This window comes from Nesoenas mayeri (assembly GCF_963082525.1).
Source record: "Nesoenas mayeri genome assembly, chromosome: 2".
In the NCBI taxonomy this organism is placed as follows: domain Eukaryota; kingdom Metazoa; phylum Chordata; class Aves; order Columbiformes; family Columbidae; genus Nesoenas; species Nesoenas mayeri.
The window spans coordinates 147120602-147145153 of NC_137543.1; the positions used below are offsets into that span (position 1 = coordinate 147120602).

Consider the following 24552-nt stretch of genomic DNA (forward strand, 5'->3'; position numbering starts at 1 on the left):
ACAGCAGAACTGGTGTTTGCTTTCATGGTGCAAATATAACTTCAGGTACATAAGGCGTATAACAATGAGAAACAGAAAGAATATTTTGTTACTGCTTTAACAGACTTTTTAATCTCATAATTTATAAAATATTTGTCCAGATGAGAGAATTAAAAATGTGTTTTCACCCACATAGTTTACAAGCTTTTAAAAAATATTTCCCCAGAAGTCTTAAAGGCACATGTAACACCCCATGACAGAAGAGGAGGAGGAAGATAAAGATTGATAGAGAAGAAGGAAGACAAAGCCATGTTTCCAGATTAACAAACAGATATCACCAGATAGAAGCACTTGTTGTGCTTCTAGCAGGTTTGGACTGGAATTTTGTTGGTTGTTGTTGAAGTCCCGAGATTTGTGACAGTGACCAGCAGCGGGACAAGCTGCTGCTGGGAAATTCAGCCTGTTAGTCACTGGGAGTGAGGGGAGAGAAGGCATGGCAGCTAGGAATATGAACGCATTTAGAAAAGAAGCCTCATGACAATTGTTACCTCTAAAACTGCTTTAAAAAATAATACAAGAATAAAACCCCACTCATTAAACAATTTCATTATCCGCACCTCAAATTTGAGTTTTATTAATAAATCAAACAGGAAATATTCACTTGCTAATATATCCTTCTTTGTTTAACTATAGAATAGTTACTGTCATTAGGAAGACACAACATTAATTTAAAGCCTATTGAAATAAAAGAGTGTTTTATATCACCAACGTGCTCTTAAATCTCCGAAGTTGACAACTGCTTAGGCAATTGTGCCAAAAATTGAATAGCACTTGAATCCTGCAACTTCATGGGTTTTGGAGTTACAAAACCCACTGCATGTAAGTTAAAGTTTGGTGATAACTATTGAAACACCGAAAATCCTGCAGCGTGGCAGCCTGACATCAGCTGCCAAAGGACATCGTTATTCTATGGGACACCGCCCATAAAACCAGGTGTTCAGCTTTACATAAGCAAAAATGCAAAACAAAGAAGAGGATCTTTAAAAAGAAGCTGTGCTTAAAAAGTAGGCAGATGTCTAGAGACAACCATGTCCCAACATATGTGCGTTTTAAAAATACTGCCATATATACATAATAATACATTCATAGGGTTAAACTCCCCGATGTCTCTCAACTGAGAAGTGACAGAGTACTTTAATTTGGGGGTTTGCAAAACCATACATTTTAAATGGGGCTGAACAAAGAATGAGATTGCTCAGCATTTCTGAAAATATCAAGAACTGAGTTTTGCATCCAAAAATAAGAAATTATTCTTATTAAGAATTTTAGCCCAGAGCTCCATAACACAAATGTTAACAGGGACTATTAATATGTCACCAAGAACTTAATGAAGAGAATTTCAACCAGCTTTCTAATTTTCAAAATTACTATCAACATTATTCAAAGCTACTTGAAGGTTAAAAAAATATTACTAATATATGCCTGATGTCAAAGCTAATGTATTATTATATTTGGTATGTTACAGGATATAGCTCTCCTCATACTGAAACATGATTAAATTACATTATATCCTGTTTTCAATAGACTTAAAATACGTTTAATTTAGTTTTTCGTTAAAATGCTACCATTCTCAATTCACGACATATAACTGTTTGTAAAATTTAAAAATCAAACGCTATTAATTATATAAAAAGATAGTTAGGATTTAAAAACATCTATAAAGTATATGAAGTTTCAAACATGCTGTATTTGAAACAGATTGTAATACATATTGCCTTTTGCAAAAAACAACCTGCAACAAAGATTTCACCTAAACCACAGTTTATTAACCATTTCTCTATCCTGGCCTACCTCAGGTTCAGTCATAGTTTATACAGGTGTGTGCACAATTCATCTGAATCCTAGAATTAACCAAATAGCAAGAAATGGCAGGTCGGATTTTTTTTCTTTAAAATAAAAATTATAGTAACAGGAAATTAACTACTCCATCAATGCCGACCACTTTTACAATTTATTTTTTGGTTATGAAGGTAATTTGGAAAGCTCCAATATCAATAAATCACCACTGTACTTTTTCTTAAATAGGTTTGTTTTTACTTTTTTTAAACAAGCCTCCTTCCTGGGCATTTCATATGCTTCATTTCTGTAGTACTATCTGTCATTTTTCATGTTCTGTCAGCAGTGCTGCTATCTCATTTGTCTTTATTTTTCCAAAGCATTCCTCTTGTCTGTGACTTTCTCAAAACACTAATAGATGACAGCTTTTCCCCTCCCAGTAGAGTTCCAACCTGTAATTTCTATTACGTAGTTACTAAAGCAGAACAAGAGGCTATCTAGATGCAATGTTTTTATAACAGGCAAGTGAATAAAAATCAAAGCAATATCAGCAACAAGCCCGGTGATGACAGCACCTTTGGAAACATTTGCAGCTTCTTATGATTTCAGCTCAGAGGATTACATTCATATGTTTGCACTGTGAGGAGTTCTGCTTGCAGACAGTTTTTTGGGAAACTTGGTACCAGTGATCTCAGCAGGGGACACTTACATCATCTGCCAAGGCTGCTGCACCGTGGAGTATGGGCACGGGGTTCTGTTTTTCATAATAATGCAGTTTTTCATGAATCTGGAAGACAATGGCACAAAATGATAAGTTTCTGTAGCAGCACGAGACACTGTACAAAACAACCTTGTTTAACTAACTGATCTGTTGAGTGTCTGTAACTAAAGAAACATCCTTATAGCAACCTACAGGCAGCAATCACATTAATGTAATTCATCATCATCCTCTGTTGAAGTGCTAAGAATATGAAATCAGATGGAAAAAATGCTCAGTATGTAGACCAACCCACAGGAAAACTAAACATTTGTGATTTTTCTCTCCTGGCTTTCTCTGTCCATATTTTAACATATTGCTTTAAGTATCAATTACATTTTATATTGCTGCTGAAAACACAAAGCATAAAGTGTTTATCCCCAAGATGGATATAAAAAACCCTGTAAATTATGATTTATGAAGTGAAATAATAGCCTGCCACCCACATCTTGACAGACAGCTTGGTGGAGCGGCTGCCGTCATTAAAATAATTCAGAAACAAGGGCAAAATAGTGCTAATATGAATTCTAACACATCTGAAAGAAAAAGGCAGCCCTTCAGCAAGTTAAAGTCATTTAGGAGCATTTAAAGTTTTTAATGGGGAGTTATGAACATTAAAAATGCAGTGTGCTTTGGTTCTTTCAAAAGGGGAAAGGATACACCATCATTTAAATATCCAGCCTCTTCCCTCCTCCGCAAGTCATGCTTTTCAAAATTTAGATTTTTCTCCAGTGTGAAAGTTTTAAAGAGCCAAAATATTTCAAAGCTTCTAACAAGTTTCTTAGAAGTTATTTCAGAATGACATCAAGTCCTGTATTAAATATTCAATTTTATTTACATTTCTTTCCTGAAGATACACAGATGTACAAATATTAATTAACATTTTTAACAAGACGACAATAGTCTGAACTGATGCAAACACACCCCATTCTTAGATTTCTGCTTTAGCTGAGCTGCTCCCAAGGAGGCATGGGCTCCAGATGGTTGGAGGAGTTGCAGAAGGAGCTAAATCAGGGACTTGTGTGCTTGGCAAGGAGGGGAAGACGAGGTCTGGCACAGGCCATGGGGTGCAGAGCTCAGCTGGGAGCCCCTTTTGTCTATGGGGAATCCCAATGATACCCCGGCCCTGCCCAGCATGCTGCTGAGGGGTCACAGGACAGCTTTAAAGAGCAATCAAGGCAGTGGTCTTTGCACACAGACAGTGTTTGGAGCTGACTGGATTATTTCTGATTTTCCCTCCGGCCTTCGCCCCTCTGCCACATTTGCTTTTCTCTGCCCGCCCCCCCAGCAGCACCCCCTGCCCAGGACTGCCCTCACCTCCCCCGTGGACCTGTCTTCTGAATTTAAACCAAACTCCTCACAACTAGACCCATCACAAGATAATGCCATGTCTAGGACACTTTTCCTGTCTTCTGCTGTGCTTCATAACCCTTCCTCAGTCCGCATGTTTTTACTCATTTAGACAACAGGTTCCTTGAAGTAACAGCCAGACGATACTCTGCTAATGCAACGTGCCAAAGCAAGATCTAGGTCTTGGTTGATTCCTTCACCATTTCTGTAATCTTAATAAGATTATTTCTGTACTTCATTGGTTAAAGGATAACAAAGTTCTGAAACATCAAGGCCAAGCCTGAAGACATCACAGTTGCTAAGTTGTAAAACTATTTGTTCTGTACAGCATGTATTTGTACCTCATCTGGAAACTAAATGCTAAGCGCTATTAACTCCAGAACACGAGTCTGAATTTTACATAACTTATGTAGACACTGTTTACTCAGCAAAGTAAGACTAATCCATGTTGGATGTCACAAAAAGTATAAGTGACTGGACAATTTCATATTTCTAGCTCACAAAGCACAGAAACTAAACAATACAAGGAGCTGCAGCTCCCTGAGTTTAGCAGAAAATTGTGATTTACTTAGACTGCGAACTTGAATAACTAAAAGGCATAATAAATCAAAAAGTCTCAAATCCATCATTTTTTTGATTGCTTCGTCCAACATCTTGATTTTATCCAGGCTGAGCTTCCGTCAGCTCTGAGGCTAAAAGCACATGCCTGTGCTACCCTATGCCTCTCAAAGAAAACAGAAGTGCCTCGGTTGATGAAGCCGGTTTCATCCCGGGAAACCTGCAGGTTTCTTTACTGGTTAAAAAAATAATAATAATAATAAAAATGTAAATTCATGCAACAAATATGGTTTTAAGACAAGGTACTGTGTAATTTTAACCATTTATTTGCTCTGCCTATAACCAGCAAACGGTTGAAAACAAATTTTTCTCCTCCTAACAGTGGACACTGGAATCCAGTTAAGCATTGAAGGAAAATTATTAAGATTTTATTTTATTATGGAGGAGCTGTAGAGAGTAACCGCCTAACCAAATCTAATCAGAAGCTAATCAAGTAAGCGGGAAAATTTAACTCTTACTAGACAGCTGTAGATATTACCTTTTGCTACATCATGTTGGAAGTTCTATTAATTCACTGTACCTACACGATGACTGACTCTCAGGATAAACATTACATGTTCCATGGTAACAGACATTGCGGCCTCAGCATACTTCCATTCAAAATGCAATTATTGTGGTTTTTTTCAAAAAATATCTGATTTTATTTAATAGTTAGTATTTTGCCTTGTTTGTTAGCTGCATCTTTTTAATCAGATCTTTATATGACAATATTTATCTTCCATCTCTTTGTAACGTAAAGGATTCACCTAAGAAAAGTAAAAGAGCACTGGTCTGTGCACAAAGCTGCAATCAATGCAACATACAAGGATTACCCTTCATATCAGTAAAAAATTATCATACGCCTCATAAAAACAGTCCTTCCTTCTGCTCTCCTACATTACCACCTACCTCTAACTCCTGGGAAACTAATGTATTCTTGATGCATGCAGCGCTTATATAGAACAGCTTCCTGAATGCAGTAAGACAGGAGATTTGGTGCAATTCAACCGACAAAGTAAAAATTTCAGTAAGGCAAAAATGCATTTTCAGGCAACTTCTTCCCTCCATGTGTCTAAAAACGCCTTCCAAGATGTTTTGATCTGTAATTTTCCCCATGGATCACAATAATGCTGATTGGCCTCTAGACCCCACAGTGTATTTTTGGCCTTTTTTGAAGACAGGCACAACACTTGCCCTCCCCCACTCACTGGGGACCAGGTCACCTGTTGTCAAAAATGAAATTAAACTGTAACAGAAATTAAAACCATCGTGAAACACTTTGAGATAAGTATGAAAATGGATTCAAAATGGTAGAAAAGAGAACATTTACCTATTCAAGTTAAAACATTTCATATTCGCAGCCATTTGTTTGAGCTTCATTCTAGACAATTTTATCTAATACAAAAGGCAAATTTATCTTATATTCCATGACTATACTGATGTCCAGTAACCTTAATACTATTGCTTTCTCTCTAGTAGAAATGTGTGGAATGTATGGAGAATATATGACTGTATCATGCTTAAAAAATAGAAAATATGGGACATCTGTTTTAAGTTCTTCTGTCATTTAAGCATAAAGTTTGAACCCTGAAAATCTCTTCACAGTCTCTTCACAGATGAGACCAAGTCTGTTAAAGCAAGAGTTATGTATTGTAAATAAAACATATAAAGCTGTTCTGCTGAACAGATGACTAAGTTGCTGGGGATTTGGTTTTTGATGTTACCTATTCTTTTCACTGCAGGGTACTTTGGGCAGACTTATGAGGTTCTGTGAAAACTAACAATCTACTGTGAAGATATGCCCCAGGAGGGAAAAATAATCATTTGCAAATTTATACAATTTTTGGCACATTGGTAAGCAAGGGAAATTGTTTCTGGAATTTCACAGAGAGATCGAATTAAGTTTTCTATAAAGTATAGCAAAGATATGTTTTCTGCAGTGTCCCCAGCCCAGACTATTCCAAAACCCACAGGGAACAAAAATCTTAAGCAAAGAATTCTACAAAATAAGCTTAATTTCTCCTTTCAGATTTCTTAATTTTCAAGTACAGTTCCAATACTATATGGCTGAAAACAACAGGGGAGAGGGTGTGTATACAGAGTAATATCAGTTTCCAAATACTCCAGCTCCTTCTGTGAAGGAATTCCCTTAACACAGGAATAATTTTATTAGTATTTTGCATGCTCTGGTACAGTTATGTGTGCAGGACTTTTCTTAAAGGCTCCACAGAACAATACTACACACCTATGAACTACATACCTGGCTTCAGAAAGGGTAGCTTGTATTGGTATTACAGCCCAAGATTTATTAGCAATCTCTTAGAAAGTTCTCCACCTACAAAGTTTCTGGAAAATTTAAAACGGAGCTCCACAATGGACTACTTCCCTCATAACATAATGCCACCCAAGAAAAGCAATATCTCAGATACGTTACCTCCTTTTTCTGAACTTGAAGAAATATACTTTTTAACTGCTTGATGTACCTACAGCTTCATGCACAGGAACAGAATATTTTGAAGGAGAGACTGAAAGTGTCAGCAAATTGAAAGTAGAGTTCTCTGTACCTGCTTTGAAAAAAGTTCCCCATCAATGCAAACTTCCAAAACAGAGACAGAAGCCTACTTATGGGAAATAATTCTGACACGTAAACAGAATATTAAGACTTTCATCTTTCAGTTTTCACAATCTTCTTCATTCCTATCCCTGCTATATAATTACATCAGCTTTGTCTTTCTGTCCTTGCTTCCTCTCCTCTTTTCCACCTCAAAAATAGTTTTTCAGCCTCCTTTCTTCAGTTTTCTTTGTTCCACTCTCTAAACAGAGATTATTGACAACACATTTAAGTCGCCTGGAGCTACCTTGCTGCCCATATGCCTATACTGACATGGATACTCCACTCTGAGGGTACGTACTCAATGACCATACACCTCTCAACTGTTTGAGTAAGCATTACACATAAATTTTACACACAGAATAGGTTAAAAGAATGTTTACCTCCCTTCCTCCAGATTATTTTACTTGTTGCATGGATTGATCAATCTAAAGTTTAGAAAGAACTAGCAAAGAAAAGTAAACCCGACAATAAGACTGTGAAGCTTTAGAGCCCACAGGTTTCGTTTGAAAAGCATATGCAAAAATCATTGCTGGTGGAGAGAACAAGAGGCAGTAAAATGCAGAAAGGACTCATATCAAAACAAAGCTTCTAGTAATAAGAGCAGGGGAGAAATAAGGTGCCTGAAAGTTCACATGCGACATAGTATTTTTGACAGAATAATTGGCACAGGTAAAGAATAAGTGTATATAAGAATATATATGCAAACACTTATAATGCCCAAACTACTGTATCAACATCAGTCAGTCATACTCGCACATAAAACAGAAGAAACATCACACACATTTGTGCAAATATTCTGCCAACCACACAAGGGTGTCACCAACTGCGTCAACACCTTTGGATAAGAGCTTTTTTATGGCAATGACACGATCCTGGCAGTACGCACTGAAGGGGATCCAGGGAGAACTTTGTACTGACCATCATTCTAAGGCAGATGGTAATTCTCAGAGTGCGTCACCTTTTGAGAAACATCAGTGGCTTATATCCTTTTATTAGTTGCAGAAACATTTCATTACTTGCCTACAATTTCACTGGATGAGGTATCTCTCAGTATGGAGACAAGGTATCTGCAAAATTTGGCTAATTATGTGCATGCATGAAAACATCCAACACCATCCTTTTTTTATGCAACATAAGAGTCGGCACCGAGGGCCCAATCACCGCACCATGTGCGTTTCTGGGGTTTCACTCTGGACTAGTCTCATCTCATCTGCTGAATACCCATTAGCAGCTGGTCTCCTTGTTCTGTTTCAGCAGAAAGGAATCCTCCTCATGCTGATGCAAACCAAAGCAGCACAAGTCGAGTAGATGGAAAATTGCTCTAAAAAATGCACTCCTGATCTGAATTAGAATGCCAATATAAACACACATACAAAGCACCAAGACATGTCTGGAAGACAGGCTTCAAGTACATTATTGTAGAAAGTCCATAACAACAGGCAGAACATTTCCCCTAACTGCTCTCTTCATCGTATTTTTCATCATATATCGACAAGTGTCTGAAATCAAAGCACTGACAAAAGTCATGCAGCTTCTGTATTTACTGGCTTAGTCACTTGCACAGATGCATAATGAAAGACTCTCTTATATGGAGAAGCTGTTAATTGTCCACCAAATTTTCAGGTTCACGCACCATTTGCAAAAAAGTCTTTAACTGCACTAGTGGCATCACAAACCAGGGAGATGCTACTACAAAGAGGACCATATTCACAGTAAGAAGCCACAACAGATGAAGAGAATGGGAAAAGAAAGTAAAAGAGAAACTGGTGAGTCAGTAAGTGCTAATTTTGGCTTCATCTGCAATTTGTGCCCTGCATCTGCAATATCTTGAGCAAGAGAAATCATTCCAAGGCATTCATGACTGCAAAGAACACATTTATGAATAGTCCCAACACTTAGACAGTGAGATTTCAAGATGAGAATGAGGGTTTTCTTTTGATCACTAATAGTGATCACTACCTGAACTCTGGGATTTAGACAGCGAGCTCACTGTCTAAACTGACCAACAACTTTCAGTCAAGGTAAAACAAAGTACATGGACGCAAAAAAAGAAATGATGGGCTACAATGAAACAAATGAAAATAACCATAAAAACATTCACAAACTATAATTGCTTACCATCATCTATGCTGAAAGAGTATGCATATTTCACTTGATGTAGAATTACAATTAAAAGATTGTTTAATTCCCTCTCTTTCTCCTCCCAGAAGCCTACTGTACAAGATGAAAGGAACCAGAAACATTAGCTGGGTTTTTTTCTTTATTTTCATCATTTAGTGGGTATCTGTAAGCCTATTTACACAGTACAGAAAGCTGACCGAATGCAAAGCTCCTTATTTGTTCCCAGACCTTCCTATAGAATTTATCACTGCAGCTTGGGCACACTAATGAACTTAACTATATGAACAACTCTGCAATAATATGGCATGATGGACACGAGGTGTAGAAAAACTGAGCAGCAACTCAAATGCCAACTCATTTCAAATACCCAATGCAACATCTTTAAAACTGGCTTTCTCGGAACACGTACAACCTTTAAATCACATTATATTCAGGCCAATTGACTTGAACTGCAGTTAGAGGCACAGAATATTGCTAGGAATTTAGCATTATGTATTTTAGAAAAGAGAAACAATAAAAATGCATAAATCATAGCTAACTACACAAAGTTTGCAAAGAGAATTTCATTCCCTAAAGAAACCTTAAATTGTCTCAAATATAAATTAAGTGATTGCACAGTGCAGAAAGGCTTTTGAGAGAATGTTACAAATATCAAAGCAAGGCTCTATAGACATATTAATAGAAACAGATATTCAGATACCTCGATTCTGGCCCAATTTTCCGCAGCAAAAAGTTTCATCACAACACATGAGCAATTCTCTTCAAGCCCTTGTTCCAAAAAGCAGAAGCATTAAGTTCATAAGAATTCAAAAGCAGGTTAATGGCATGGAAATATTTCTGCTTAGGCAGTTAAAAGTGGGTAGTCAAAAGTCATTCAGACAACTATGTTAGACGACCTTCACAAAAGAACTAAAAATTTGCACTATAATAAAATAACCATAAGCTTCTTTATCACTATAGCATGAAATCACTTCAAACAAACAAAAAACAACAAAAGCACACGCACACAAAAACCCAAAATCCAAAGCCAAAACAAACCAACCAAACATCCCACCAAAACAGAAAGCCTGCAGACTGTCTGGTATAAACTCTATTAACAGGCTGGGAGAGATTTACTTTGCTCACAGCATCCTGTGTGGTGCTGTTGCAGGTCTGATGGCCCTGCAGTGCTTTAGCTACTGCTGAGCGGTGCTTGTGCAGCCCCAGGTCTCCTCTGTTCCCACAGGGCACAGGCCAGGGGTGGCAAAGGGCCTGGGAGGGGACACAGCAGGGACAGCTGACCAGAGATAGTCCGTGTTTTTCCAAAGCTGCCGTCCCCTGGAGACTGGATGGGCCTTGGTCAGCCGGAGGTAACTGCTTTTATATCACTTGTGTCCACCCCCACAAACAGCGAGAACAAGGGAATAACCAACAAGGCTTCTAAATTCTTTGATGGAAACCCAAAAACGCAGACTATTTAGCTAGAGACGTTAATACAGTTTGAGAAAGGTGTTTCTAGCTCCGATAAAACTTGGTACCTAGCTCATTTAGCACACCTTTACCTGAGCAACTCATTCATAGGAATTACATGAGGCTCAAAAGTGAATTTTATAGAATTTCATTTCTGCCAGCTTGAAACATTTTATCCATTGAAGGTTAAACCCCTACTCATGTTAACACTGCAGGGAATATTTCCGTGATGACAGGAAAGAAGCCCCTTATCAAGGTCCAAAGTTGCAAAACATGGATGTGATTTCTGTGGAGTTCATTTTTGTGCTACACCAGAACAGGAGACAAAAGAAATCACCAACAGGCTCTCTCTTTTCCAGGTCATATGTGTACTTGAAGTCTATTATTTGAAAAGAGCCAACAAATAAATATGCATATTGAGACCTAGCTGCTCTAGTAAAATCTTTGCAGTTGTGTTAAAAGAATGCAAACCAGCATAGAATCACAGAATGGTTTGGGTTGGATGGGACCTTTAGAGATCATCTGGTCCCAAGCTCTCCTGCCATGGGCAGGGACATCTCTCACTAGACCAGGTTGCTCACAGCCCCATCCAGCCTGGCCTTGAACACTCCCAGAGATGGGACATCCACAGCTTCTCTGGGCAGTCTGAGCCAGGGCCTCACCATAGTAAAAAAATGTCTTCCATTTGTTCAATTTAAATCTACACTAGCATCTGTTCAGCCCTTAAAGATAAGGTTCCTAAGAGTCCAGGATTGTCCTGGGTGACTTAAAAAGTGTCCTTTACCCAACACTCAGAATGACCTACATTCAAAACAGAACTCCAGAAATTTCTAATTGCATTGCAATTTCAGAAATAAATTTTCAGAACTGTATGCTCAATTACAGTAATTTTCTAAGTTACAAAATGTGGTAATAGAGTTACATTAGAGCATATTTAAGGGCATTTTTCTTGTCAGGTAATGTTTTGTAAAAAGGTATACAATAGTGTGTTATCTACAGATAACAAAGTTATTGGAGCAGCATTATTTTAAATCAGGTGCTATCAATGCAAATCAGCAGCATTGCCTGGAGAGGCCACAGCTCCGACTCACACACTAAACAAGCACTTGCTGCTGGAATTTTGACTCAGCAAGGACTTGGCTGTGAAGTGCTTACCTGTGTGACAGAGTTGTCATGGCACATGCGCCCAGTTAACGCTGACAGCAAATATCATATGATTACTACGAATTAGATTGTTAAAGCCAATAAAAGAAGCACAGTATGCCAGAAATGAAAGAAAGCAACCTCATGGGACAAGAAAGTAGCTTTTCTCAACCTGAAATAAATAAATGATGTATTGATTTTGTTAAGATCCTTGCTAAAAATTCAGGTTGTGTAAGTTATTAGTTATTCCAGCTAAATAACCAGTTTTTATTGTCTAGTTAGAAATTGCAAGATAGAAAAAAAAAATGCCTGTGCACATTGCAGGAAGTTCTACATTAAAACTCTGTTCTCCATGGATTTTTTTTTTTAATCTGTGGTTTCATCGTTTCCTCCTCAATCATTTAGCACTGTGCCTCATTACCTCATTTGTCTGCCCTTCATCCTTGATCAGCTCTGATGAGCACGGGGCACACGAAGCAGATGATCACGACAGAAAATGCTGCAGGAAGAACAGCTGCACCCAGGGGTTTGTGCGAGGCCGTCTCACAGATGAAGCAGTTCTGAGTTGAGTCTGCCAAGGTCACCAGGGCATTGCCAGATTTGATTTTGTCTTAAAGAGATCTAATCAAAGTCTCAGGCCTGTAAGGGCCCATCTCTTGATTTATTTTTTGTTGTTGTTGTTGTAAAAAAGCATCTCTTCTATTCTTTCTGTATTAAGAAAACCATGACAGACATTACACAAGTAGTTGATGAACCTGATGATCCTGCTCTTACATCTCTGTGCCATATACATTGTCTCTGTGTACTTAAATTGCACCTCCCTGTCACATTGCTTTTTTATTGGAAAAAGCACTTCATTATCTGTTAAGTAACCAGCTAGTCACACTTTTAAGAAACTCATCCTTCATGAGCAGTGGGGTATGCCTGCAGATCTGTCTTAGATCTATGTCTTATAATATTTTTAATTTCAGAATTTCCTGTCTTCATGCTACTGTCACCAAAGAATTTGACAGAAAATTAATAAATGCCTCCATTATGCCTATACACCACACCTTCTCCTTAGCTTAAAAGCAAACTGAGCCACTAAAATTAAGTTTAAAAATATGAATTCATTGGGAACATTTTGGAGCAACAGCTATAGCACCAGAGAATCGGTTTTCCTAATCTGGAGAGCACACTGTAAGCAAGCAGTCCTTCACCTCTCAGGAAGATTTAAATGCAGAAAAAAATAAAGCTGACAGGGAGGACTGGTGAAGTTGCTTTTATTACCCATTTTGAGAACAGACAAGTACAGATAAGAATGGAGAGGTGTGAGTGTAGTTAAGTGTGGGATTAGCAGCACGGAAGTTCAGCAGTAACATTTAGTCCAGACACAGTCATTTCAAAGCAAAGGTTCTAGGGTACAAGCCTAATATTACATGGTGAGTGACCAACTTCCCGCCTCACCATCACCTCCCTCAATGACAGTCCATCCATTCTTTATTTGTAAAATGGAAAAGTAGCATTTCCTTGCTTAATGCGTGGCTAAAAGCAAGACCAGGTAAGTACCTTGAAAAAAGTGTTCCACATACTTAAATTCATTGGGTGCTGTAGAACTTGTTGGGGCAGCTGATGAAGACCAGACGCTTTCATCAGGAAGAAAGGAACAGATGTATCCTGAAGCTTTTGGTTAATGTGGAAATTTGAAAAACACAACCTCTCTGTAGGCACATATAGAAACTGAACAGAACAATCTGGGAAAACGACAGAGGCCATATACACAATGGCTGCCCACAGACAAGTAACACCAGACCAGTTCTGTAGATGTAAAATGGTACCAAACACCCTGGGTAAGGCTTGCTCATCAAACTGTGTTCTGCCAACAGCCCCTGGCAAGCAGCTCCCCGGGGGTGCGGGCAGAGCCCAGGCCGCCCAGGGCACCCCCAGGTGTCCCTGCAACACGTGGAATCCAACCCCTGCTCACCAGAGCAAAGGTTTGGGGCAGCACCTGCAAGTGAGACCCTTCTGACTGGCCTGGCCCGCTGGGAGACCCTGCAGCCGCGGGAGCAGCAGCCTGGCACTGGGCTCGACCTCGCTGTGAACTGATCTCCTGACTTCCCAGCCTATCCTGGAGAACAATTCTTCACTTTGTGATGGCCTCTTCAACACAAAAACTTAGCTATTCCTCCCATCATCATTAAGTTAAACCCCAACTCTTCTGCTCTTCTCCCATGGCTCATGTGTTGTTGTCATCATTCTAACCGCTCTCCTCTGAAATTTCTACACTCTATTTTATTAGTGGCCTTACCTGCAATCTGCATATGATCAATACATTTTTTCCTTAACTACTGATAATCCACAGCTTGCCTTCTGGTTTTCATACAGTTGGTAATTATTATGCAAATAGGATCCTAAAGCCAATAGGAAGTTAAAGATTAAAATAGAAAATACATGAAATGTTCATTTCCTTATTCATTCCCACTTCAGAGTACTCTAACATGCTTATTTGTGATGCTAACCCCTTTATGGCTTACCTTGTGAGACGCTGCCCTTTTTTTTCTTCCTTCATTTTTAAAAACTTTTATCTTTAAATTATATTTGAATACCTCTGAGGTTTATTTTATTTAGCCTATATCATAAGAGAAAGGACTCAAGAATAGGAAAATGCTGGTCTGAATGAATATGAAAGCATATGGTAATAAGACTAATGTATTAGCTATTTTATTTTTGCAATGTTAAGCAAAACAGATTAAATACTGGCTACAAACCCAGTTATTCCTTGCAGTTTCTTAAAATGTTTATTTTTCTGTAAGAAACACTTTTCACTTTGAATTCATTGTTCCTTATACAATAAAATAAAGCTGCTATTATATGAGATTTCACAGACTTCATTCAAATACACTTTTTTTCAGTAATAAGAAAAGGTTTTGATGAGTTTGCTTATAGGAAGAGGGTCCCTAGGCAGACAGAGGAAGTTCAGACCAAAGCCAAACAAGTTGCACTTGCTCCAAAATAAATCTCACTGACCCTTTAGAGCCAAACAGCCTACATGGCTACTGAACACAGTATTTTCAACATTGTTTTTCTGTACTTTTAACCCCATTTCCAAAGGAAAGAGCATCAGAACAATTCCAAATTCGAATGAAGACACTCTCTTGTGTGAGCTGAGGACATGAAGTCCTTGAACAGAAAGAACAGAACATCAAACTTATTCTCCTTTGAAACAAGGAGTCTTCCAACTGGGCCCACGGATGCGGAAAGATCCCTACCCTCCTCAAATGCATTTTCAAGCAAAACAAAATCTGAGCAGTAAACCCACCAAGTACCACTCTGAACTTGCTCAAATCAAAGTATAGCAATTATTTCCTTGCAAAAGCACACACCTATAGAAAACATCTTAAATTTGGTCAAAGTTTGAGGAAAAATTTTAGGGGAGCAATACGGAACTCAGGATTCCAGGTCTCAGACCGCTCTTCCCAATTTATGGCTCCTCACTCTTCTGTCTATACACTCCCATTCAGTGGCAACCTTTGCCCACCCGCCCCCAGTATTATTACTTTAACAAACATACTTTTTGAAGGAAGCATTCAGATTTAAATGAAACACAGAAATACACTGTGCAGTCCTGTGGACACACAAAAGTGATCACACATACAACAAAACTGTTGAAGTCACATATAAAGGCTGCAATTTAAAATTCTAATAATACTCTGGATTATGACATCATCTTTTATCTGAAGATTTTTTCAGGGGGGTTGGACTAGCTGACCTTTGCAGGTCCCTTCCAACACAAGTTATCTTATGATTCTGTGATTTCAGAGCACATCACCAAAGGAACTAAATGCATCAGTTTCCTCATCACTAAAAGACAAGAACCAATCACAGACACAAAATGTACTTCATTTTCAAACCAATACTATTAAAATGACATCTAACAGAAAAAAAATATTGTAAATTTAAGTTTTTTGTTATTCCAGCTACTAATAGTGAAATACTTATAAACAATTGCAATATTTATTTGACAATTATATCAGGAAATGTGTTTAAGTTACTTTTAAAATATACTTTTATCTAAAGAATACTTGATACAAGCAAGAAAGGAATTGCAATTCACACTGAAGCCCTTCAGCCTTGAGAAAGAGCACTCAGTAAAGTTGCACAGTTGTAATTAAATACAGATAGAAATAATCCCTACTGCAACGTTCAAATAGCTGATGTTTTTACAACGCTTCTAAATACAAGACTTGAGGAAAAACTTATTTAATTCAAGACTCTAATGAATTAAAATTCATTAGAAAAAAATATATACATGTCTACAGTATTTCAATCCCACATTCCAACAATAAACTTGTTTTTTCTTTCATTCTTTAAGGAAATCTTCTATTTTTTCACACTTAAACACTCTGTTGATACTTCCTTTTTAGGTATCACCTCATTCTGTGTGTAAGTAATGCAACAAAGACTTGCAATATGTATGCCTAACTAATTTGAATTATTATTATGTTTAACAAATAATCCAAAGAATTGATCTAAAGCATCAGAAATTAAATTTTTTTAAGTCTTCATATTGGTCAGATTTTAAGAAATGTGAAAGTCTCCTTAGGTTTATGACAAATCTTTTTTAAACAGCACAAGTATAATGTTACTGTTTTATACAGCAAAAGTGTTTCTCCATTTGAGGTTTCGTACTTGAAATTTAAAGATCTTTATGAATTTGAGACGAGGAATTTTTTCTCAGACAGGTCACCTTTCCGTACTACAGAAAGACATAATCATAATATTATCTATAAGAAATAAAAATAACTATGCCACTAAACATGGACTTGAAAAAGAAAGAACCAGACTGGATGCAGCTAGAACATAAAGAACAAAGATCATGTCAAGATCTCACCGACTGGGTTTTGGAATCTGTCCTTGTCTGAAGTCCCTCTAAGCACAAAATATACCAGCAACAACTGTCATCTTATTGCTGAGAGACATATAGAAAAACTGCAATCCTGAATATTTAAAGACTTGCAACTAAAAAAAAATCCCATTATGTCATATATATGCTTTATGCTGGTATATTGATTAGCAAAGAAAGAGCCATAAAGTGAATTCCAACAAAAATTTACAATACTTTCTCTGCCAACACTAATACCCATTCATGTTAAATTATTCCCAGAGTCCAAATTAAAGGACCGAAGAAGTAACTTGCTAAGAATATGGATTAAAAGAACACTTTTCCAAATAAAGAAACTATCAGAACATGTTTTAAATGAACAACTGTACAGTCCAGCTTTGTCAAATAAATACAGCTGAAGAAGCAGCTTTAAAGCAAGACAGGACTGAAGGACGAGAATTGTCTTTGGAAATCTGTTCAGCATGGGCCAAAGAGCTGCGCAGGATGGGCAGGTAGACTCCAATTAACTGCTAACAGGCTTCCTTATTTCATTTAGATGCTAGAAACAAAAAAAAGTGTACCTAGATTTAATATTTCTCTCAATAAATGCCTTGTCCATTCCTTCAGAAAACACAAAACCTTAGATAAACATTAAAATGTTCTCATTTGAGCACAGGTGTGTTTTACTTGTAAACAATTTGCTTTGAAACCTTCATTTCTCTTGACACTACTATTTTTAAACAGTCATCACAAATTTGAAACAAGCTCTTTACTTTTATGTCATTATACAGAACCTAATTTCCAGACATTTTTCCAAAAGTAAGTGATTTCCACTGTTCTGTTAACAACACAAATCCAAAGCGAAAAATTTTCTTAAACCTGCTCACTAAGTGAACACATCTCTAATGCAAATGAAAACTAAACTTCTCATTGTCGGACTTTTTTCAGCAAACTCCATTCTCTGCATAGCTAAGATTTTACAGAAACACTCATTAAACATTAATTAAAGAAAACAGATAAAATTCCTAAGATTTGCTGCATACAGACTAAGAAACCTTGGCATAGACCTCTGCTTTTTCACTTTCACTATTCAGGCAGAGCCTGCTCAATTTAAATCATTAAGAGTTTGGTTTATTCCTGCTTAGTACAGTGAACGGTATCCTTACAATCTCTACTCAATGCATGTTAGTCCAAAATCAAATTAGGTTCAGGTTCCCCAAGTTCCTAATAAGAGCAAAGAGATCACTTCTGTACAGCTCTGTGATGCAGAATTAACCCATTCAAAACCCAAACTTTAAACACAGACAGGGCCATCTATCCTTTGAGCTAAAATTATATATACATATATATATATATCTATATATATAGATAGATATATAGATATCTATACAAACAGACATACATTTATCAATGAGCACCATCTAGTGGGGTCAGTACAATTTATGTGATATGAGAAATAGGTAGTTCACTGTTCAGGTTTTTCTACATCCTGTGCAGTATGTTGTAATATAGCACAATTCCAGTAATTAATACAATTCAGATGTAAAAATAAACAAATAAAGAAACCATAACATACCCCAAACTCTCTTTTTAATTAATAAAATTGTTACTGCACTATAAATAACATTTTAAGAAAATGCCTACACTGAAAGCTGCATGTACATATATATGAAAATTTATTGATAGGAAGTAAAAAACCTTTTAGGCATTCATACATACACAAAACACAATTACTGCTTAATTACTATTTTCTCTTTCGACTGCTCTGCTCTCCCATCACACAGCTCAAGAAAAATCTACCAGTCTTTGAAACAAGGAACCCTGAAGCATGCAAATGATGACAAAAAACCTTCTATTTAAGGAATGCAAAGGCCTCCATCATCAGAAAAGAATTCTGCTGTAAATACAAGTTTTGATAAAACCAGATCAAAGTGCCACAAACACTGGATCACAACCCAAAAGGCTAGTAAAATAACATATTAAATACTTAATTTGAAATTTGCAAAGTAATTACTTTAAAAGAGGTCACCTCCACTAAAAATAGATCCTAAGAACTAATGATGCTCATTCATCCCATTTCTCAAATATGAAATCTAGAAACTGATTTTTAGCTTTACATTGAAAACTGTGAGAACTCAAATCAGGCAAATTAATAATGCTGAAGAGTTTCAGAAGCAGAAGTTAACAGTAGTAGACACCCCCACCCCATATATATCCGTAAGCAGGACACACAAGTACAAAGCAGCAGCACGTGAGGGTGCCCAAGTGTAACACTGAGGTGGGCAAAACCTCCACCAGCCTCGGCCAACAGGCAAGTGACCTAAAACCATCTGTGGTCCCTTCTCCCTCCCTGCTCACAGCCCAGGTTAAAAAACAAAACGGAAAACAAATAATCACTAAAATGAAGTACGTGCTTAAGAGTATTAGGACAAGTTGCAAGTGTGAAATTGAGCATTTGCTTAAATGCTCTTTAATGAAGCCAGGGTAATGAAAGTGAAGAACGCCCAAGGACGTGCTTTGCACTCAGGTCTGCCTGTTTCTAAAAAAGGCAATTGCCAGTTAGCAAACCTTTCCAGAGAGATAACAACAAATCAAGGGGAACTTGGAAAATGAGAGAAAGATGCATCTCTGGAGATATCCCAGATCCAAAGTTAATATGAAAATATGAATTTGCAAAATCTTAAAAAACAGACAGCAAAATTAAAAAGCACTGTACGGTGGTTAGTAAAGAATGATCTGCTCTTCCCTAGTACACTTGGCGAAAGGCAGTTTTATTTTTGTTTCTGGGTATAATGGTAAAAGTGAAAATTCAGAAAACTAGAATATGTTGATAAAATATGTAGATATGGGGGGAAAATCAAGATCAATAAAAACCAGCAGTGGGAGACTTGCAGTGAATACTCAGAAGTCACAGAAGACAAGAGCAGAAGATCCTGAGGTCTGCACAGTGCACCTAGGTGCACAATTCAAATTAAATGGAAATCGAAATAAAGACACTCTAATAAATGCATTAATACCAACAAACAAGACATACAGTAGTAAGAATTTTAATAAAAATAAAGATGAAGAGAATGCTACAACTAAAATGTCCCAAATAAGTATAACCAGATAATTTAATCATGTTCATGAATACAACTAATTCTCAGCCTTCCCTGCAGAGGATAGAGAAACTCCAACACTGAAGTGGAATGTGTGTTGTAGGATAAAGAGGAATATGAAAAAATAATCACAAAATATTGGGGAAAAAAAGCGCAGTAATTTAGGGAGAGATTTAATGCCATTTCCCTGTACCTTTTCGGACCACTGCAATTCAGGCTATTGCACTAAATCATCCAAACTTTCAAACTCATTTTACAGGAAGCTTCAAATCAAAGCAAACATATTCATTTCTTTTTATATTGGAGGGAGTAAAACAAATATATTTGTACAGGTGTACAAAATTATAGCCATGTCATATCTTTAAATGTTGGACAGCTGGTAGAAAACTACAGAAATTGCCTAACGACAGAGGAGACGACAGTAACAAAGATAAGGGAGCTGGACTGGCACTTCCACTGTTATAAAAAATAATCCAGAGATACGTTTAGCAATTTTATTCTTCAGGAAATAAGGATCTATCAAAACACAGATCAGTGATATGAAAAAGTATCAGTTACTGAGATGCCAAGAGATTTCTGGAGAGTTTTCAACCAGGACCTGCCCCCAGCTCCAGCCGCCTTTTTTCAAGTAGAATGCAACCAAAGCATTAACCAGCATGACCGAGCCTGATTTACATCAAAATTTGAATACGCACCACTAGAAACAGGCAAAAATTTAAATACTATCAGGAAGAAGTATCATTAACCAGATAATTTTTTAATATGTTTATACCATAGATGAGTTATAACAAAACCAAAAGGCAACACATTTTCTTTTGTATCATTCAAAAATGTCAATTTGCACTTGACACAACAAGAAATTACAAATATTGATCCAGCTTAACTGAAGTACTCTCTAACTGTATCCATCTTCGGATGATCAGCCACAGTGTATGAGAGGACATTCTTAAAGGTTTGGAAAATGAGTGGAAAAGCTGAAATAAGTGAAAACCAGCATGATATTCCCACAGAGAAGCCATGACAGAATGGTTATGAAAGTGTTAATAGAAATAGTAAAAGGAGAATAAATGCACATAACACAGAGGGAATTAAAGGTGTCTCATACATTAAAAATTCATTAAGGAGTAGAAAAAGAAATATAAAATAATCCAGTTCTAATAAGTTAAAAGACCAATACACATACTCAGAAAATGACAAGTCTTACTCAGTAGTTACCTCACATGCAACAAGAGGAAAATATTGTTTCCCCTTTGGGAGAAGATAATAATAAAACTTGGTCAGATTATTAGTTAGAATTAGTTAGAAATTGGTAGAAAGTGGATGTTTCAACATGAAAGAGCATAGGCACACAACTACAGATTTTTTTTTGCTTGGCATGTGCTACGTATGATTTGTAGTTAGTCTTTAATAAGACACCAAACTTGGGTATGACCAGTTTAGTATTTCAGATGTCAATTACCATGATGACAGTCTTGGGTTACGTTTTTCCTAGAATGTTTGAAACCTGGAGATCCAAAATTGCACCCTGATTTACGGTTTGATCCTGATTAAAGCTGTGTATGTCTGTAGCATCTTTACCGGATTATTTAATCACTAATTCTCAACAAAACCTGTTCTTTTCCATGAAACCCAATCTGTAAGACACATTAAAATTCAAGATACTTTATGAATAAGATATCCCTACTAAATGTAAAGCAATACTGAAGCTATCTCATACATAATCATTAGCATTTATAGCTGGCTGTTCTTTTTAAGCCTAAATTTCAATATGATTGAGGCAAAGTCATGTTTGTGAATAATGACACCATTGCTGTTTACCTCACGCAGGTTGCAATTTCTAGCAAAAGTCAACAAGAAAAGTTAGAAAGAGATAGGGAAACAATATGTATTTACTTTCCAAAGGAGAAAACAGGTCTGTTTATCCACACCGTTCCCACCGCTCAGTAGATACCAGGTTCTTCATGAAGGGCCACACTGTACCTGAGCCATTGGGACATAAAAGAGTCAGTGGCTCCAAGGCTCAAAATCTCTTCTTGGAAGCAACAACTTCAGGTCAGACATCTATGAAACAGGGTGAACAAGAAAGGCAGCAGGAAGAAAATCAGAAGAAAACCAACCTAAAATTGAAGAGGAGAGCACAAAGTGCAATAGTTGGCCTAGTATTCTCTGAAACAAAAATGTGTCCTTGCTGACCAGCAGATGCATCAAGAGGGATGTACTGATGCAGCCAGTACAGTGCGTGAAAGAACAGATAATAAGAAATGGAATTCAGAAATCAAAATTAATTATTTTATTCCTTTGCATCAATAATATTGGTGGTTGCAAGTCTGTGCGTGTGAGATCCAAGTCCAGAAACTGATGAGAGTAGGATATGTTTATCTCTCCCTAACAAATCTAATCCTGTGTACTTTGCTAGCAATCTTTAAGCTGGAGTAGCCAGCAAGTAAGAGGAGACCCATTTCTGGAAGGGCTCAAGGTCTTAACCAGTGGCTGGGCAAAGGGCCTGGGGTTCAGGCTTGGCTACTTAGTTGGACATAGAGCCCGTGCTGGTATCTGAGGAATCTGTAAACATTATTCTGCTCAGAAATCTGTAGAGTGAAGGTGTGTGTGTTTTCAGTGGTGAACTTCAGCCCTGATCAGCTGGAGAGGAGAAATGGGACCAGGCTCTCTGCTGGTCTGTTGGTGCTTACTCGGGTAGAAGCACCGCTCTGCCTGTGGAAACCTTCCTGGCCAGCCGGGCTAGTGGCACAGGCTCTCAGCATCGCTGCTCGCTGGACTTGCAAACAGGAACACAGCGGCCACATCCACCTCTCAGTGCACCTGACCAGCTGCTGCAGCCGAGACAGAGGAGTCCTCATGTCCTGGGCTCAGCTGCACTCGGCAGCTCTCCGAACACCCTCCAACTCTAGCACTGATGGAATATAAAAGATTATATATCTCATCTGGTTTGCATGTAATGAAACAGCATAACTTTGCAAATACATGCAAACTACGTGAGAGTAATGTTTTCCCTAGGAATTTATATGGCCACATTAACATGACACACAAATACTTCATTTTATGCAGTTAGTGTCTTACTTCCTGCAATGGACAAGAAATTAATTCAATTTTTATTTAGTAGATACAAAATAGAAGCAGCCTGCAGACATACAGGGGAGGAGACTCTGAGGGAAAAACTCTTAGTAAGAAAAATGGAGGGTAAGAAGACAGCTACAAAGTACAGGACCATAATGTATGCATGTGCAACCCTAAATGGCCCAGTGAGGCACCACTGCTTTTGAAAACAAATCCAAGACAGCTCTAACTTTAGACAATTCAATGATTTAAAAACTGCTGCTACAGGAACAGTAAAGTTTTTTACACCACAGGTAGCTTAAAGTGGTTCAGCTAGAGCAAGAAAGCACGAAACCATCTCTCTGTAGCACAGAAATGGACCGTGTCACCATTCTGAAGATGCAGTGTCAAAGTCAATATGTACATTTAGGTTTTGCTATTGCATTGAAGGCACAGTCAAGTTACAGCAATTGCCCTTTGTAAATTACTCATCCTTGACTTGCAGAGACAACAAAGACTTATGCTGTGCATGTTTTTAAATCATATTTCTTCAGCACCTCATGGGTTGCTGTGCAGTGCCCTGCACCACATAGGTAGCGCAGGCGTGTTAAGCACTCATGCACTGCATCTCACAACTTAATGTAACTTAGATTTGAAGTGAACTTCTACGGACATCACCACACTTGCAAAGAGAGCACTGGATTCCACAAAGATACACAGAAGCAGCTATTACAGAAAAGCCTGTGCTTAAGAGAGCACTGCTGTACAAACGATGCTATCTGTAAGCCTCAGCGAATAGTGCACACACAGCGTACTATGTTGTGCTCTTCTTCCAAAGCTTTAAAAAGGAGATGACTGAAAATAAAAAGTTTAAAAAAAGGCACTCAAGGCAGCAAAAAATAGAGAAAAGTAATGGGGCATAGAAAAATAAAAGATGAGTAAAAACTGTGTGTGTATACCTGCATTTCATACAAAGCAGGAAAGACAGTAAGGATGTGTGCAATATTACACACATTACTGAATACTACAAATTAACTTCATGAGGATTAGCTGGAGAATGGATACAACCAAGATTTCCAAAAAGAAGGACAGTTAATGTAAGCAGTAACAAAACCTGCCGGTAGGAAACGCAGTCAGGCATTTCTGCTAAATCTTATTTTTAAGGTTTTTATTAAATCTTATTGTATCAGTTTCCATGCTTCAGAAAGATTTTATAGCTATCACATCACATCCTTCTTAACTCTTACAATGTTTTTGCACTGCAGAGGCTTGTTTGGGTAGTTACGACTTTCTGTTCTAAAAAGGAAAACAGTCCAAGACAGTAACAAAAAAATTGTTTTAAACACTCTCTCACATGTTCTGCCACAGAACTTCTGGTCCAAGGGAAAAGAACACTGTAGAAAAACAGTTTAAAATTACATTATCCTTGGATGTCTTGAATTTATCAGACTACTATTACTGAGCAGCTTATGAGACCTTTACTTGGCCTCAGTTTCACAGACAAAAAATGTATCACTTTGGCTGAATAAATACTGTACAAGTTCCATAAGATAAGAAAAATCTGTATATGAACATAGATTTGGGTTCTGAAACTTCTCTTCGAACTTCTGCACCGGTTTTGTCACCAGGCTGGTACATTGCCCCCTTGGTAACAATGAAATTACAAATTATTTGTCTTAGAAGGATTGATTTA

The 24552-nt window shown here is 37.5% G+C and overlaps 1 protein-coding gene across 1 annotated transcript in view; it reads right to left on the reverse strand.

The window, feature by feature from the left end:
- Positions 1–24552, reverse strand: part of MPP7 (MAGUK p55 scaffold protein 7) — a gene marked incomplete at its 3' end in the record, with an annotated part of 106265 nt that overhangs the window by 59342 nt on the left and 22371 nt on the right. Inside the window, exon 3 of the mRNA XM_080339946.1 lies at positions 2525–2602. Coding sequence (XP_080196072.1) covers positions 2525–2602 — 78 coding nt within the window. The remainder of the gene's footprint in view (positions 1–2524; positions 2603–24552) is intronic.